Raw genomic sequence first — 18468 nt, forward strand, 5'->3', positions numbered from 1 at the left:
TGAGGTCAACTCCAGCTCTGCTAGATAAGTGACCTTGGGCAAGATACTCATTCCTCCCATAGTCACTGAAAGCCAGAGTCTCCTTAATGCACCCTGCAGAGGTGCCCAAATTGCTGGCCCCATAAGCCTATCATTGGTCCGCCCAGTCCTACCAATCACTGCCACACAGACCCCACTCACTAACCCAGCCCCACAGCTGAGCAGTCCCAGGACCCCATCTCACTCCCAGCTAGCCCCTCCTCACTGCCCCCCACAGACTGCTTATTCATTTTGGTCCCACATGTACCTTTGGGTGCTTACTCTGTGTTAAGCATATGGGATACATCAGCAGACAAGATAGACAGGAACTGCTTCCCTCATGGGACTTGCACCTTAGTGGTGGAGACACACAATAAACAACATACAAAACTAACCAATAAATGACACTGTATGTTAGAGGGTGATGTGCTGTGGACAAAAGAAAACAGCAGAGCAGGGTACAGAGAATGGGGAAGCTGGCGGGGGATGGCTGCAATTCTGAATAGGGCAATCCAGTACAGGCTTCATCTGAAGGAGGTGGGGAGCAAGTCATGGGGATATCTGGGGGATGGGCTCCTGCAGGCGGACTGGCAAATGCAAGGCCCAAGGGCAGGGGTCGGCCTGGTGTTTTGGGGACCCAGCAAAGAGAGTGGCATGGAGGAGTAGGGTGAGGAGGGGAGAAAATGTGAGGAAGGCAGCAGAGTGGAGCAGTCAGGGCTCTCCAGAGAACAGAGCCCAAAGGATCAATAGATTAGACGCAGATATAGATTAGATATAGATATATAGAGAGAGTTTTGCTCTGAAGACCTTCAACTGATTGGAAGAGGCCCACCCAGACGATTGGGGGTAATCTCCTTTACCTAAAGTCAGCTGATTGTAGGGGTTACCCACATCTACAAAACACACCTTCACAGCAACATCTAGATCAGTGTTTGATTAAGTAACTCGGTACCATAGCCTGGCCAGATGACACATCAAGCTAACCGTCACCTGAGGCACTGTGGTATGTATACCATGTGTGGCCCTGTAGGCCAAGGCCACTAAAATCAATGACTTTAGTTTACTCTGGGTGAGATGAGGAGACACTGGAGGGTTTTAATAACAGTTAGGGGGTCTGACGAACTAAAAGGACCACTCTGGCTACTGTGTTGAGAATGTTTTAGCAACATCTCTTGTACACGTGTCTTTTCAGAGTATATTACATGCAGAATAGTGTAGTGGACACCTTTATTCATTGAGACAACACTTCTTAATCACGCACCCAAGCTGCACTCTTAGAAACATCTTTTATACACGTGTCTTTAAAAAGTGTTTTCCATGCAGAACAGTTGTAGTGGTCACATTCATTCACTGGAGTAATACTGCTCTCAAACATGCACCACTAGCATTCTTAGAAACATCTTTTTTTTGTTTTTGAGACAGAGTCTCACTCTATACCCCAGGCTGGAGTGCAGTGGCGTGGTCTCAGCTCACTGCAACCTCCCCCTCCTGGGTTCAAGTGATTCTCCTGCCTCAGTCTCCTGAGTAGCCTGGCTAATTTTTGTATTTTTAGTAGAGACGGGGTTTTGCCACGTTGGCCAGGCTGGTCTCCCAACTCCTGACCTCAGGTGATCCGCCTGCCACGGCCTCCCAAAGTGCTGGGGTTACAGGCATGACCCACTGCTCCCGGCCAGAAACATCTTTTGATGTGTCCTTATATTTTGGGAAAAGAATAAAAAGGAAAAGAGAGAAGGGGTGAGCAGAAATTTGGCAGCCAGAGTGACCAATTCCTGAGCTCCGTGGTGGTCCAGCTTATCGGGTAAGGGTTTGGGTTCTATCACAGAGCCTTCACATTTAAAACCCTTCTCTTAATTCTAATGCTGTGATCTTGGACAAGCTACTTAAGTCAAAGACTCCTTGTCTGTCAAGTAAGTATGATACTCATATCTAGCTGGTAGGTAATCATCCATCCCTACAAACCTGAAGGTTTTTATAGAAATTTCATGGCATAATGTAGGAACAATGCACAGTGCCTGGCTCATAATGAGTGCTCAGTGAACCTCTCTCTCATGCAGTAATGGTAAGTACAAAAACCATTAGAGGCCGGGCGCTGTGGCTCACACCTCTAATCCCAGTACTTTCGGAGGCCAAGGTAGGTGGATCACGAGGTCAGGAGATCGAGACCATCCTGGCTAACACGGTGAAACCCTGTCTCTACTAAAAATACAGAAATTAGCCAGGCATGGTGGCGGGCGCCTGTAGTCCCAGCTACTCAGGAGGCTGAGGCAGGAGAATCGCTTGAACCCCAGAGGCGGAGGTTGCAGTGAGCCAAGATCGCGCCACTGCACTCCAGCCTGGCGACAGAGCAAGACTCCATCTCCAACAACAACAACAACAACAACAACCATTAGAAAGGCTAAGAAGCAACATTCCTCTGCCTTCATCATCCCAGGCCGAGCACCAGGCATCTAGGGACACCCCCATCCTTATAGCTTAGAGCTTACTGAAATGACACAAACTAGCCAGTCTAAACCATTCACCCACCCTGCCTTTCCCTCAGACACCCAAAGAAAGGCTCTGACTTCATGCTTCCCCCTACTCCCTGCTGACTCCTGTCTTCTGCCTCCTGAACACTCAGGTGCCTCGCCCACATGGCCCTGTGTGGCCTGCCCTACCTCCTGTCTCTAGGAATAGTGAGTACATTTGTTACCCTGAGCCTCTCCTCTGCCTCTTTTGGCTCCATCTCATTGACTAACCTCATAACGACACAAAACAGGATGGAAGTAATGGTCTCACACAATTGTGAGGATTAAATGAATGAACAGATGCAAAGTTCCTACAATAGCATCTGGAGCAGGCATGCCCTCAGATGTGAACTGTCAGCCCCGGTGATGGGGGTACAGCGCTTTATATTCCACAGCATGAACACTCTACTTTCGAGGACCACGTGGGGTTTCGATGGTCATTGTTGGGGGCTCGGGCCAGGCTGGCTACAGACAGAAACACTTGGAATGCTTTTGGCCATGTATTAGTGTCATCTAGATAGCCAGGGGACAAAAATGCAACTTGTACATCTTAGAAACTGGGCACTTTTCTCATTTTATTTTCAGAAAGACACACTGATGAATAATTATTGTCAACAATTTTTTAAGGATAGTGATGTGGCCAAGGCAAGTGGATCACGAGGTCAGGAGTTCAAGACCAGCCTGACCAACATGGTGAAACCCCGTCTCTACTAAAAATACACAAATTAGCCGGGCGTGGTGGTGGGCACCTGTAATCCCAGCTACTTGGGAGGCTGAGGCAGGAGAATCGCTTGAAAGAAAAAAAGACAGTGACATGTGGTACACAGGGTGGCAGACGGAACACAGGGAGTGTGAGTAGCACCCAGTGCTGGCACCTGCAGAGGAGGACCATCAGCACCGCCGAGAGGTCCTTGAGTGATCAGAAACAACCAAGTCTTGCATTCTTTTCCCTTCACAAACTGTTATAAAAATATTTAAATTGCCAAAGACATATTTAGCAGGAGTAGAGGTGGGCCAAGAAGCCGGGAGCCCTCCAACTGCGAGACAGAGGAGGGTGAGAGACTGATGTCTGCATGTTGTACTGCTGACTAAGCCAGTGCTACAGGGGAGGGTGGGGCAAAGTGCAAAGTTAAGGAGAGGAATCAGATAGGGGGAGGCTATGGCGTTCTTGGATTAATTTTGAATTAAATTGTTTTCTCCACCAAAAGCATTCAGTTTAAAGCAATTTTGTTCCAAGACTCTGAGGCTCGGGCACAGTAACCTGGAAGCCTGAGTCTGCCGCAGGGACAAATGCTGTTCTAGAAGCAGTTAGTGAATATGGAGGAAGGTAACGTCTTAGAGAGGCCGCTATCAAAGCTAGGCAAACAGGCAGGCAGGGAGAAAGAACCCAGATGACAAATCAGTCAGCTGAAGATGAGGGACACCCGGCAGGAGATGGGCAGAGGAATCTGAAAGGGGAAATCCGAAGCAAATTTTTTTTTTCGGTAATGAGGAGGCAGTTTCAGTGGCTGTTCCCAGAAGCCCATAGAAATGAAGAACCTATCAGTCTAGATGCTAATTCCCTCCTCAAACCAGGCAGAGCGGAGCTGGCACTGTGATGGGTCTCGGAAGGCTCTGAGGTGGGAGGAGAGGCCAGGAGCTGCTTCTCGGGCTCTTACCTTTTTCTATGGCCCAGGTGAGGGGCGGGGAGACCAGCCTCATGTGAAGGTCATGGTCGTGGTGTGCCAGAACAGTCTTGTGCACTACATGAAGCAGGCGCAGGCTGGACGTGTGAAGACAGAGCTGCTGAAGGTGGCACATCACCAGGTGGCCAAGTCTGTCCCTGAAGAGTCCCAAATCGTGGTCCTTCATCTTGTCACAGCTGGATACGTCTACATGGCCATTAGGACTAGAAAAGCAAGGTATGGAATGAACCGCTCTCCCTAGGAAACACTGGTTCTTTGGGGAATTAACCTAGCTGAAGGTGGGGTACAGAAAACTCCCTCTAAGTAACTACTGAAATGTCTAACACTACACAGATCAGCTGGTAGAGAAGATTGTGGCTGAAAAAGTCCTATTGCAGGGTCCTCAGAAATGTACTTTTAGGGGTTGAGCTGGGGCAGGTTAGAATTCCCCACGTAGAGAGCAGTATCATCCATGTGAGAAAAGTATGACTAGGACCCAGGCAATGTCCACTCCCCTAGTTGAGAAGGCCATGTAGTGAGCTGGTAATCCTACAGTATAATACAATGAAGCCACTGCCTGGCCAAGTACTAGTACCATAAATATATTCAAGTCAGCCTTGGCATATCTAATAGGCCAGTGACTGACTTTTTGCCTTCCCAGACAGGGATGAGTGAACAGGCATCTCGGAGGACTAATTTCATGAAAACCTAAGCCTGACGGGAGGTGAACTCAGGGAGTGCACTGTCTTCTCAGATGGGGGCCTTCAGGCTGCACTTAATGCTGCTGAACGCATAGTTCCTGGAGCCGCAGCTGAGATGAATGAGACTCGAGCTGGCTGCAGGCCTTGGCCCTGGCTCAACTGTAGGCACATACCAAGTAGTGGTAGTTCTCATGCGTTCATTAAAAAGAGACAAGACAACCAACCAACTCAGCTTAAAAACGTGCTTCTCAGGGATTCAAGCTAAGGGGGTGGTAGTTAAGACCTGGCACATTACATGGATGGGGTGAAGACAGACATCTGTAGCAGTGAACATGGTTTCTTCAGGTTTACTCTGGAATCTCAGGGTGTCAGCCGCGTGAAGCTGCAGATGAACTTCTGAGGACATGGGACACAGGCAATCCCAAGAAACCTCTTGAAATACTGCTTCACACGCAGCTTAATAGGGAAGAAAGTCTTGAGTTGCTGATCAGCTCACAGGAGATGCTGGCCCACAAAGGTGGCCTTTATTAGATGAAGGCTGAATTTAGATTACTTGGACTTCGAAGCTGCTGAAAGCTTCCAAGTCTATGTTGCAACCCAGAGCCCACTGAGTTCTACCACGATATAGAATATCCTCTTCTGTAACATGGGGGTGAGGTGCTGCATTCTCGGGGTCAGGAGGTTGCTCAACTTGATGGACAGCACTCCCACAGAACAGGAACTTGCCACTTCACTTTCCAGAATAATTTGCTTGGTCTCCCATCTTCATTGCATGATATATTCCAGCTTGCACTAGCGCAGGCTCCTCCATTCCTTGTGGTAGGAAAAGGGAGAGGGCCCCCAGAGGCTGTGTGTGTGTGTGTGATGCACAGATGTTACTTATCTGTGTGATTTCTACTGAAAGCACTGAAGGATTAAAGACGGGGAAGGTGGCCGGGCGCGGTGGCTCACGCCTGTAATCTCAGCACTTTGGGAGGCCGAGGTGGGCGGACCACGAGGTCAGGCGTTTGAGACCAGCCTGGCCAACATAGTGAAACCCCATCTCTACTAAAAATACAAAAAATTAGCTGGGCATGGTGGTAGGTGCTTGTAGTCCCAGCTACTCGGGAGGCTGAGGCAGGAGAATCACTTGAACCCAGGAGGTGGAGGTTGCAGTGAGCCGAGATCACACCACTGCACTCCAGCCTGGGTGACACTGCAGAACTCTGTCTCAAAAAAAAAAAGAAGAAAACAAAAGGTAAAGGAACTAAACCTGCAGGACTACTGTACCACTCAAACTTTTGAACACGGACATGGCCCTTGCCAGAGAATATCAATGGTGCTAGTGACCACTTTTTGACTCATTACTCAACATTTTTCTCACCACTGTCAGCATGAGTCTTTAAATAGTGGAAGGCCCAGATGCAGGAGAGGAAATGACCACTTCCAAATGCAAAAGCAGAAATTCAAAGCTGTCTGCTTTCCTATGAATATAGAATTACTACCTCCAGAAACCTAGAAAAAGCAGGGGAAGGACCAGGATGCAGCAGTTTATCCTGGGAGTAGTAAATGTACTCTAACGCAGTGGACACAGTGGACTGTCCAGCCAGGGGAAGAGAGTGGGTCAGAGCATTCTGAGAACTGGCCAGGGGGAAGAGAGTGGGTCAGAGCAATCTGAGAACTGGCTTTGGGGCTTTCACCTCTTATATCAATTGCACATAGAGAAATGGGCAGCAACAGATGGAGGTGATTGGGAATACTACAACTTAAGTGGGTGGATCATTGCACCTGAAGCTGAGCAAGTCCCTGACTGATGTGCAGAGTCACTAAGTACAGAACAATTGGAGGGTAAAGGCAGCACAGGCAAAGCCCCTCCTTCAGGTACCATCCCAGGGTCAGTCAAGCTGAAGCCCGCAGGAAATGCATAACTCAAGAATTTTGATCAAGTTGTGCCTTCTGGACAGAGATACCAAGTTCTGAAGGCTGGATTTGGGTGTGATATTCAACATCGTGGACTGTGTCTGAGACCAGATCACCACACTCCCCATAGGGGCAGTGATAGGTGGCACCATGCAGACAGTTGGGAGTTGCTAAGTCAGAAGAGGGTCATTTGGGGCAAATAAATCATCTCACAGGGATTCTACAGGCCAGTGGACACACAGACCAGAGAGATCTGACAATCGATGGTTTGAAGCAGAAGGTAGGAAGTGTGATTTAAATAAGTGTGGGTGATGCACTTTCTCTATTCTGGGTGTCGGTGGTGTGGGTGAGGAGAGGACTAAGGCTTCCATTAAAGCTGGCAACTCTCTTATGTAAGAGAATCTAGTAGAGTGAAATGCTTGTAGGCCATTTTACCTTTTTGTTCCTTTGCTTTTCAACTTTAATTTTTACAATTTCGTTTCTCTAATAGTCAAAATGTAATTTGATAAACCAATTTTAATGCTGTTAATGAAGCTCCATTTGGGTTCTGATACTTGGTAATTCAGACGAATCAAACAGTACTGCTATTTGAGGCAGTATTAAAGAATGAGGAGTGTTTGCCATTCTTCTTCTTTTTTGAGACGGAGTCTCGCTCTGTCGCTCAGGCTGGAGTGCAGTGGCGTGATCTCAGCTCACTGCAACCTCTGCCTCCCAGGTTCACGCCGTTCTCCTGCCCCAGCCTCCTGAGTAGCTGGGACTACAGGCGCCCGCCACCACGCCCGGCTAATTTTTTATATTTTTAGTAGAGACGAGGTTTCACCGTGTTAGCCAGGATGATCTTGATCTCCTGACCTCGTGATCCGCCCACCTCGGCCTCCTAAAGTGCTGGGATTACAGGCGTGAGTCACCATGCTCGGCCGAGTGTTTGCCATTCTTAAATGCCCAAACCCCATGACACTGTGAAACCTGACCCTCAGTAAATAAAGTAACTATCTTGATGTAAGTTTTCATAGTTATTCTCTAGAATGGATTATCTTACATTCAATAATTAATCTGCCCAGTCTCAAAGGTCTTCCATACAAACTGCATTCATACCATATCAATATGATGTCGCTGATGCTGAATGAGGTTTGCAGTCTGGTTAAAAGCTTTCCCACATTTATTACATTTATAGGGTTTCTCTCCTGTGTGAATCCTCTGATGTTGAGTCAGGTGGGTGCTTCGGATAAAGCCTTTCCCACAGATTTTACATTTGTAAGGTTTTTCTCTAGTATGAATTCTCTTATGTTGGGTAAGGGCTGAATGGTCACTGAAGGCTTTTTCACATATGTTACATGTATAAGGTTTTTCCCCAGTATGAATTCTCTGATGTTGGGCTAGTGCTGATTGGTCCCTAAAGGCTTTCTCACACAAGCCACATCTGTAAGGTTTCTCTCCAGTGTGAATTTTCCGATGTCGTGCAAAGGATGAATTATCCCTGAAAGCTTTCCCACATTCATTACATTTATAAGGTTTCTCTCCAGTATGAATTCTCTGATGTTCAGTAAGGGAAGAGTTCACCCTGAAGGCCTTCCCACATTCATTACATTCAAAGGGTTTCTCTCCAGTGTGAATTCTCTGATGCTGAAGAAAACTTGTACTCTGATTAAAGGCTTTTCCACATTCATTACATTTATAGGGTTTCTCTCCACTGTGGATATTCTGGTGTTTGGTAAGATGTGCCCTGCACACAAAGGCTTTTTCACAAATGTTACATTTAAAAGGTTTCTCTCCAGTATGTATTCTATGATGATGGGCAAGGTGTATATTTCGGATAAAAGCTTTTCCACATAAGTTGCATTCAAAAGGCTTCTCTCCAGTATGAATTTTCTGATGGTATGTGAGTGAGGAGCTCACTGAGAAGGCCTTGCCACATTCCTTACATTCATAGGGTTTCTCGCCAGTGTGAATTCTTTGGTGATGGATAAGGTGCGTACTCTGGTGAAAGGCTTTCCCACATTCTCTACATTCATATCTTTTCTCCTTAATATGAATTTTCTGATTTGTGTTTTTTTCAGTATGAATTTTCTGATGCTTATTAAGAGTTGAACTCTTAGAGAAGACTTTTCCACACTCACTGCACTCAAAGGCATTTTTGCTAGGTTGAAATCCCAGACTCTGAGCACTGTGAAGAGATGAGCTCATAGTGCTCCCAGATTCATCACATTCCTGTGATGGGGTGTTGGGGTGAGTGAGTACCACTCGCTGCAAACTGATCTCCTGGCCTCCACATTGCCAGTCCAGCAGGCTAGCACACTTCCAGTGACTACTGCGACTGAATCTTTCCTTTACTGTCCATTGATCCAATTCTTCTTCAGGAATCTCTGCCTTGAGAGTAGATTTCTTACTGGCAGGCATAGTCATCCAGTCTGAAAGACATTAAAAATAAAAATGTCCGTTTTACCCTAGTAAAACCTTTGGATGGGGCAAGATGATGAGTCTCTTCATAATGCTAACAGAATGATTTCAAGTTTGAAGATTTTCTGAAGTAACAACAAGAAAGGACAGAAAAGAGGGGTGAACAGGGGACTACAGCAGGGGTTGATCTCATGGATAATGTATGAGGCAGGAGAGCTTGGAAGCAGGATCTTAGAAGTCACAGGCAGCTGGGTGTGGTGGCTCATGCCTGTAATCCCAACACTTTGGGAGGCTGAGGCGGGTGGATCACAAGGTCAGGAGATCGAGACCATCCTGGCTAACACGGTGAAACCCCATCTCTACTAAAAATACAAAAAATTAGCTGGGTGCTGTGGTGGGCAGATGTAGTCTCAGCTACACAGGAGGCTGAGGCAGGAGAATGGTGTGAACCCGGGAGGCGGAGCTTGCGGTGAGCCGAGATCATGCCACTGCACTCCAATCTGGGTGACAGAGCAAGACTCTGTCTCAAAAAAAAAAAAAAGAAGTCACAGGCCTGGGTTAGAACTGACTACAACACATATTTTCTTTGTGATAATAGAGAAGTTATCTGATTTTCTAAGCCTCAAAAAAAAAAAAAAAAGAAAAACCTGATAAAGACCACATGATGCTAACAGACAAGAAGAAAAGTACCCTGTCTATTCAAATGAGATGATTTTTAAAACAACCCAGATGTGGCCTTAAGAAACCACTGAAAATAGCAGTCAACACTTGGTAGGAAAAAACCTTGACTCTGGAGTAAATACTAAAATCAAGATATAGGCTCATTTGAGCATTCAGATGAATAATAAAAAGCTAGGCTGCTGTAAAGGCTGTGTGAAATACTCATATCTACTAAAAAAATAAGCACCTCCTACTGCTTGTGAGGAAGCAATGTCTCCAAACCCATATGAATAATGTGACACCCATGGGAGGGAAATGTGCCATGAGATATTTTGTGGCAAAGTTATCTCAGGATAAACGCTGCAGCTGCAAGCACTGCTGGCAAGTATTCTCAGGGTAAACAGGAAAGGGGATAAAATGTAAAACTAAGGACTAGATTCCAAACACAGACGATGCAAAATTCGTGAGAAATCCCATCAAGAACAAGCCATCCTTATTACCTCCTTTTCCCACTTGCTCCAGAAAATCTTCTACAAAAAGGCACTCCTGGTATCATTTTAGAATCAAAGAAACAAACCTCTCTACTCGTTAGGAAAAGAAAGGTAAACAGGCATATTTCAAGACTAAAATCCTGCTGGGCTCAGAATAATATATCCTTGTTCAAAACAAAGAATGGTCAAAGTTAAACATCGCTATTGCCAAATGTCAAAATGTTAAGGACTGACTTCCACTTCTGGCCCAAATAGAGTAGCCTGTGGCAGACTAACATTTCTGCAGAAAACAACTAGAAAATCTGAATTGAAAAAAGTTATCTGTCTGAAGGCATCAGATGTCACCCAGGCAGACTTTATAGTCTAATATTTGGGAGAGAATGAACATATAGAGAGGTGATCCCAATACTCAGTGGCTTGTTACTCAAACATTTTATTGAATTCTTAAGCTTTACGGGCAAAAGATTAAAGTTAAGAAATCCAGAATTTTCTAGTCTTTTAGTACAACAGAACCACCTTCCAAGGAGAGGTCATAATAAACATGTGAAGCTCTCAGCTGGGACTCCTGCAGGGCTACAAAACTAGTAGTACAGGCAAATGAGCAGTTGACATAGCTTTACAAATATTGTGACCAACCTCCAGCTATTACAGGCCTTGGCTGGACTAAGATGGTCTGCTTGCACTCTAGCTGCTACCAGGGAAGTTAAATCTTCTCTGGAAGAACAACATCTAGAGCCTCTGCTCTCCTTCACACATAGTGTCAGGGATGCAATAAAAAAAGGCCAGCTGTGCTAAGAAATTGAATGAAGAGGGAAAAACAGACAATAGAAAAAGAACCGTAGAACACAGATACCAGAGTTATCAGATGTGAATCTTAAAATAACTCTGATTAATATGTTCGAGGAAACAGGAATGAGAATTACAACAAAGAATTGGAACCGAATAATCAAATGGAAATTCTAGAACTGAGAAATACAATAACCGAAATTATGAATTGAATAGAGTCTTTAACAAGATATCAAACATAGCAGAAGAGAGGAATAGTGAGCTACAAAAATACATAAGCAGAAAATATCCATAGTAAAACATGGCTAAAATAACTAAACATTATTTAAAAACAAAAAGGTTGAAAAATGAACTCTGAGAAGGACTATAAACTCCAAGGTAATTACAAAGAAAATTCCCCCCCAGGCCCCTCCCCCAGGCCCCTCCCCCAGGCCCCTCCCCCAGGCCCCTCACCCAGGCACCTCACCCAGGCACTACTGAAAACTGAAGATTACCTTGAAAGTTGCTTGAAAAAAAAAATGATACACTACCTTCAAAAAAGCAAAACTAAGACTGGCAGTGTCTTAATGAAAACAATGGAACCCAGAAGACAATGAAGTAACATCTGAAGTGTTGAAAGAACCAACTGTCAAGCTAGAATTCAACACACAGAGAAAATATCTCTAAAAATTAAACATGAAGTAGATACTTCCATACAAATAAAAACAGAGATGGTGTCACCAGCAGATCTACATTAAAAGAAACACAGATGTCTTCCAGGCAGAAGGAAAATAATTCTAGGTGGAAATACAAAAATGTAAGAAGGCATGAAAAGCAATGGAAAAGTTAAATATGTGGATAAATAAAAATACAATTGATTATATGAGACAATAATTATAATGTCTTAATGGATTGCAAATATATGTGGAATTAAAATACATAGCAAAAATAAAAGTAGAAGGAAGAAAATGCTGTTCAATTTTTTTTTTTTTTTTGTGGAGACAGAGTCTCGTTCTGTTGCCCAGGCTGGAGTGCAGTGGTGATCTCAGCTCACTGCAACCTCTGCCTCCCGGATTCAAGCGATTCTCCTGCCTCAGCCTCCTGAGTAGCTGGGACTACAGGCGCACGCTGCCATGCCCGGCTAATTTTTTTTTGTATTTTAGTAGATACAGGGTTTCACTGTGTTGCCCAGGCTGGTTGCGAACTCCTGAGCTCAGGCAATCCACCCACCTTGGCCTCCCAAAGTGCTGGGATTACAGGCGTGAGCCACCATGCCTGCCCAAAAATGCTGTTAATTTTTAAGACTGTACCACTGTCTGGGAATTATTAAAAGTAAAAATTTATTTTGGACAGTAATAAGCTGGTTTTATTTATTAGCATTAACAATAAAAGACTAAGTAAAGAAGGTTAATTAACAAGCTAATACAGAGTGAAAATGGCACAATAAAAGTATTTAATCCAATAGAAGGAAGGAAAAAAGGACAAGGAATTTAAAGCAAGTAAGTGAAATAAAAAGTAAATAATAGGATAGTAGATATGAAATCCCATACATAGTAACTTACCTAAGTTATTTTTAAAAACTAAGATTGTAGCCCAGGTGTGGTGGCTCTTGCCTGTAATCCTAGCACTTTGGGAGGCTGAGGTGGGCAGCTCATGAGGTCAAGAGATCAAGACCATCCTGGCCAACATGGTGAAACCCTGTCTCTACTAAAAATACAAAAATTAGCTGGGTGTGGTGGCGGGCACCTGTAATCCCAGCTACTCGGGAGGCTGAGTCAGAAGAATCGCTTGAACCCAGGAGGCGGAGGTTGCAGTGAGCTGAGATCATGCCACTGCACTCCAGCCTGGCGACAGAGTGAGACTCCATCTCAAAAAAAAAAAAAAAAAAAAAGATTGTGAGACTCTGGATAAACAAATAAACATAACTGAGTATCATTTAGAAAAGAAATACCAAAAGTGTAGACACTGAAATAATAAAAGAATTAAAAAGGATATATCATACAAAAGAAAGGCACTAATCCATACTAATATCAGACAAATCACAGAGTATTTGAGAAAATAGACTTTAAGGTATTTTACATAGACAAAAGGATCAATTCTCCAGGAACATACAACAAATTTTCATTTGTATGCACACGACATAACTTTAAAAATGTATAAAGTAAAAATAGAATAAAAAGGAAAAATAGATAAATCAATAATCATAGTGAAAAATGTTCATATGGCACCCTCAATGACTCAGAAATCAAACCATTAAGAAAGGGAATGGGCTGGCCAGGTGTGATGGCTCATGCCCGTAATCCCAGAACTTTGGGAGGCCAAGGCGGGTGGATCACCTGAGGTCAGGAGTTTGCGACCAGCCTGACCAAGGTGAAACCCCGTCTCTACTAAAAATACAAAATTAGCCGAGCGTGGTGGCACATGCCTGTAATCCCAACTACTCGGGAGGCTGAGGCAGGAGAATCACTTGAACCCCGGAGGTGGAAGTTGCAGTGAGCCAAGATTGTTCCATTGCACTCCAGCAACAAGAGCAAAACTACGTTTCAAAAAAAAAAGAAAAATTAAAGGAATGGGCTGGACATAGTGGCTCATGCTTGTAATCCCAGTGCTTTGGGAGGCCAAGGAAGGAGGACCGCTTGAGTCTAGGAGTCCAAGACCTGCCTGGGCAATATGGTGAAACCTCATCTCTACAAAAAATTTTAAAAATCAGCCAGGCATTGTGACATGTTCCTGTAGTCCCAGCTACTCAGGAGGCTGAGGTGGGAGGATCGCCATGAACCCAGGAGTTCAAGGTTGCCGTGAACTATGATCACACCATGGCACTCCAGCCTGGGCAACAGAGCAAGAACCTGTCTCAAAAAAAAAAAAAAAAAAAGACAATAAAAGAAAAGAAACAAAAACAAAAAGAAAAGAAAAGAAAAAAAGAGGCCAGGCACGGTGGCTCATGCCTGTAATCCCAGCACTTTGGAGGCCGAGGAGGGCGGATCATGAGGTCAGGAGATCGAGACCATCCTGACTAACATGGTGAAACCCCATCTCTACTAAAAATACAAAAAATTAAGTGTGGTGGTGGGCGCCTGTAGTCCCAGCTACTCGGGAGGCTGAGGCAGAAGAATGGCGTGAACCCAGGAGGTGGAGCTTGCAGTGAGCCGAGATTGCACCACTGCACTCCAGCCTGGGTGACAGAGCGAGACTTCATCTTAAAAAAAAAGGAAATGATCTCAACAACCCAATAAACATATTTGACCTCAAATTCTCAATTGTACCCCATTAATCTACACTTTCAGCCCAATTCTTATCAAAATTCCAGCAGGAATTTTGTGAAAATTGAATAGCCAATTCTAAAATTCTAAAAGAAAAGGACAAAACTGGAGAATTTACATCAGCAAGTGTAAGGCTTATTACAATGCTAGAGTAAATAAAGCAATGTTGTGTTGGCACAAGATTAGATAGAAAGAATGAAAGAGAATAGAGTCCAGAAACAAATCTGTACACAAAGAGACCAATGGAACAGATTATAGAACCCAGAATCAACCCATGTACATGCAGTCACCTCATATATGACAAAGGTGACAGTGCAGTACAATGGGGGAAAAGACCGTCTTTTCAGCAAATGATCCTGGGTCAACTGGATACCCCTATAGAAAATAAAGAGTAATCAATCTTCCATATGGACTGTAGACCTAAGTATTTAAGACAAAATACTAGAGCTACTATAGGAAAACACAGATCTTCATGGGCTTAAGATGTCCTAAATAGAACACAACAAGCGTTAACCATAAGCAGAAAAAGAAAAAAAAGAGACCTCTGATGAATTCAGGTATCTCAAAATTCAGAATTTCTATTTATCACATGACATCATTATCCAGAGTGGGAAACAATATTTGCACATATATGACAGGATTCTGCATTTCAAATATACAGCCCTATGAGCCAGTAACAAAAGATCAGACAACAAAATAGAAAGTGGGGCAAAGATGTATAGATACTTTAAAAAAGAGGGTACTGAAATTCTAAAAGTAAGAAGATCAACTTCAGTTATAACCATACATCCTCTAGAATGGTAGAAAACATTTTTTAACTATAATACTAAGTGTATAAGAGTTGATATGGAAACCCTGCATTTCGCTGGTAGGAGTATAAATTAGTATAACCACTTCGGAAAACTATTTGGCTATGTCTGTTAAAGTTTGCGTATGCATAATCATAGTACTCCTAGCTATTTAATCATGCATACCTATGTTTTCTAAGAGTTGCACAAGAAATGTTCATAATGGTACTATTCGTAACAGAAATAAACCAGATGTCTAGCAACAGTAAAATGTACAAATAATGACACGTTTATATGGTGAAACATTATACAGCAATGAGAATGAACCAACTATTGTTCCAAGTGACAACAAGGAGGAATCTCAGACATACTGTTGAAAGCAAGAAGCCAGACACGAAAGAGTACATACTGTATGATTTAAAGTTTAAAAACAGGCAAAACAAATCTATTGCCAGAGTAGTTGTTACCTTTACGACAAAAGAAACTGCAAGGGGACTGGGTGGTTACAAGGGGTGCTGGCAGTGTTATATTTCTTGATATAAGTGCTGACTACACACATACATTTAAACAGTAAAAATTCACTGAGTTGGACATTTATGTACATTTATACTATGTACTTTTAGTATAAAGATGTATACAGAAAACAGTTTCTGTATAAACTTCAAAAAAAGTTTGCTTTAAAAAATCTAGGAGATGGCTTTCAAAAATAATCAATAAAAACACCAATTTCTAGCTTTCTTTTCTATTAGCTATTGGATACCAACATCTATTAAAACCTTTTATTGATTGAGATTAAAAATGCATCATCCACATATGAGAATACATGACAAAATATTTTTTGAGGGTAATTATTTGACTTTTTAAATATTTGATAATGATAACACTCATCTTCAAAAAAAGTTTACCAAGAGAGGAGTCAAATGCATCCTGGTTTGACCACACTGAAAATTGAGGTGTGAATTAATCCAGTTCAGTAAGACTGGTCTTACTGGCAGTGATTTAGCCTGCACTACGAAAGAGCACTCTGGTGTAAGCAACTCAGGCACACTCACTGGGTCCCAGGTCACCTCAGGGTAGGCTAAACTAAGGAGCCATACCCCTACCTGCATTGGAGGTCAGGAGATTGAGACCATCCTGGCCAATACGGTGAAACCCCGTCTCTACTAAAAATACAAAAAATTAGCTGGGCTTGGTGGTGGGCGCCTGTAGTCCCAGCTACTCGGGAGGCTGAGGCAGGAGAATGTCCTAAACCTGGGAGGTGGAGCTTGCAGTGAGCCGAGACCGTGCCGCTGCACTCCAGCCTGGGCGACTGAACGAGACTTTGTCTCAAAAAAAAAGAGATGGTTTTAAAATCCTTAATGTAGGGTTTGAAGTGGCATGCAAGTTCCAAGCCTCCTATATAATGTAGTCAAGAGGTCACACCCAGGGAGGGACCAAACGCTAGACCAATTCACTCCTCAATCACCCAAGTTTCAAGAATTGGTCCCATCAATTTCATCTGGAAGTGGAAGTTAGGATGAATAAAACAAGAAAGACTGGGCCAGGCGCAGTGGCTCACGCCTGTAATCCCAGCACTTTGGGAGGCCGAGGCAGGCGAATCACGAGGTCAAGAGATCGAGACCATCCTGGCCAACATGGTGAAACCCTGTCTCTACTAAAAACACAAAAATTATCTGAGCGTGGTGGTGAGCACCTGTAGTCCCAGCTACTCGGGAGGCTGAGGCAGGAAAATCACTTGAACTCGGGAGGCGGAGCTTGCAGTGAGCCGAGATTGCACCACTGCACTCCAGCTTGGTAACAGAGTGAGACTCCGTCTCAAAAAGCAAACAAACAAACAAAAAATACAAAAAATTAGCCGGGCATCGTGGCGGGCGCCTGTAGTCCCAGCTATACAGGAGGCTGAGGCAGGAGAATGGTGTGAACCCAGGAGGCGGAGCTTGCAGTGAGCTGAGATCGTGCCACTGCACTCTAGCCTGGGCGACAGAGTGAAACTCCGTCTCAAACAAAAATAAATAAATAAAATACAGACTGGTTTAAGGTCAGTTTACCCTGCCCGTAGGTGCCCAGATCCTCTTCCCAACTCAAGGGAACTGGGGAATTTGCCCTTTCTCAACGTGGCAAAAGACTGAAAGCTTTTTTTTTCTTTTCAGGAGAGCAAAACAAAGTTGCTCTGAACTGAAGATGCCTGGGGCCGGAGAACTGTGAGGAAGACTGAAGCCCCACTTACCCAGAACTTCCAAAAAGGACGTTAGTCTTCCCACTGTCTAACTGGGTAGGCGATGAGGGATTACTAGCTAGCTGAGGAAAGCTTCTCACAAGAAAGAAATACCAAAATCATCAAACAGAAAACTAGAGAAAACAGACCCAATGATGGGAGAAGAAAATGTCTTTGAAAACCATTATCTTTAAATGTAAGATATTTTAACTGTAAAACAGGAATAAGAGCTTATTTTTGAAAAAGGCAATATTCAGAGAAACAAGAGTTGTTGGAAATTAAAAATGATTAGAGAATTCAAAAACAAAATAGAGAGTTCCTTTTGTAAACAATTAGAAAACCAGAAAAAAGTATGAAATGACTGTTTTGAGGTAAATGACAAATGGTGGTGGAGGACAGTGGTCCCTGAGAGAAGGGAAACAAGCCAGGTAAGACCTACGGATCCCCCAGTTTAGTCCCTGGAGGCAGACTCCAGGTCATGGCACAGGAGCAAAACAGAGCCCAGGGGTCTCAATAAATTGAGGGGACAGAGATCAGGGTTTGGGAAGGCCGTGGCTGCAATCTGTGAGCCACCAAAGAGAAGAAAGCCACAGAAACTGAATTTGCAGTTTAAAACTGTCCCACAAGTCTTCTGCTCCTGGCACAGAAGACTTCACTGGTTCTGTCAAATATTCAATAAAGAAATAACAGCATTTTGACACAAATTTTCCCAGAAAACAGAAGGAGAAATTTCCCAGTTCATTTTGTGAGACTAACGTTACTGTAAGACCAGAGACAGAGATGTTACAAGGAAAGGAAACTATAGACTAATATCACTCATGAATATCAATGCAAACTCTTTAACAAAACGTTCACAAATTCAATTCAGCAATACTTAAAAAGGATAGTAAGTCAAGACTAAGTTGTGTTTATCCCAGTAATACAACTTTGACTTGGTCCTTAAAAACCAATGTAATTCATTTTATCAACCACAGCATCGTCGTAAGGTTTGAGAAAAACATTTGACAAAAATTTAGTATCTATTTGTGATAAAACTCTCACATCAAACCAGAAATAGGCGTAAACTTTCTCAACCTAATAAAGAGCATCTACAAAAAGCCTAC

The 18468-nt window shown here is 43.6% G+C and overlaps 1 protein-coding gene across 6 annotated transcripts in view; it reads right to left on the minus strand.

Annotated features, from left to right (window-relative positions):
• Positions 1 to 5115: 5115 nt before the first annotated feature.
• The window catches only part of LOC129485923 (zinc finger protein ZFP2), a 79904-nt gene continuing 66551 nt past the window's right edge, over positions 5116 to 18468 (minus strand). For all 6 annotated transcript variants that reach the window (XM_063642421.1, XM_063642419.1, XM_063642420.1 and 3 more), the window contains one exon: positions 5116 to 9194. In XM_063642421.1, coding sequence (XP_063498491.1) covers positions 7876 to 9194 — 1319 coding nt within the window. In that variant the 3' untranslated portion in view covers positions 5116 to 7875. The remainder of the gene's footprint in view (positions 9195 to 18468) is intronic.

This window comes from Symphalangus syndactylus, chromosome 7 (assembly GCF_028878055.3).
Source record: "Symphalangus syndactylus isolate Jambi chromosome 7, NHGRI_mSymSyn1-v2.1_pri, whole genome shotgun sequence".
NCBI lineage: Eukaryota > Metazoa > Chordata > Mammalia > Primates > Hylobatidae > Symphalangus > Symphalangus syndactylus.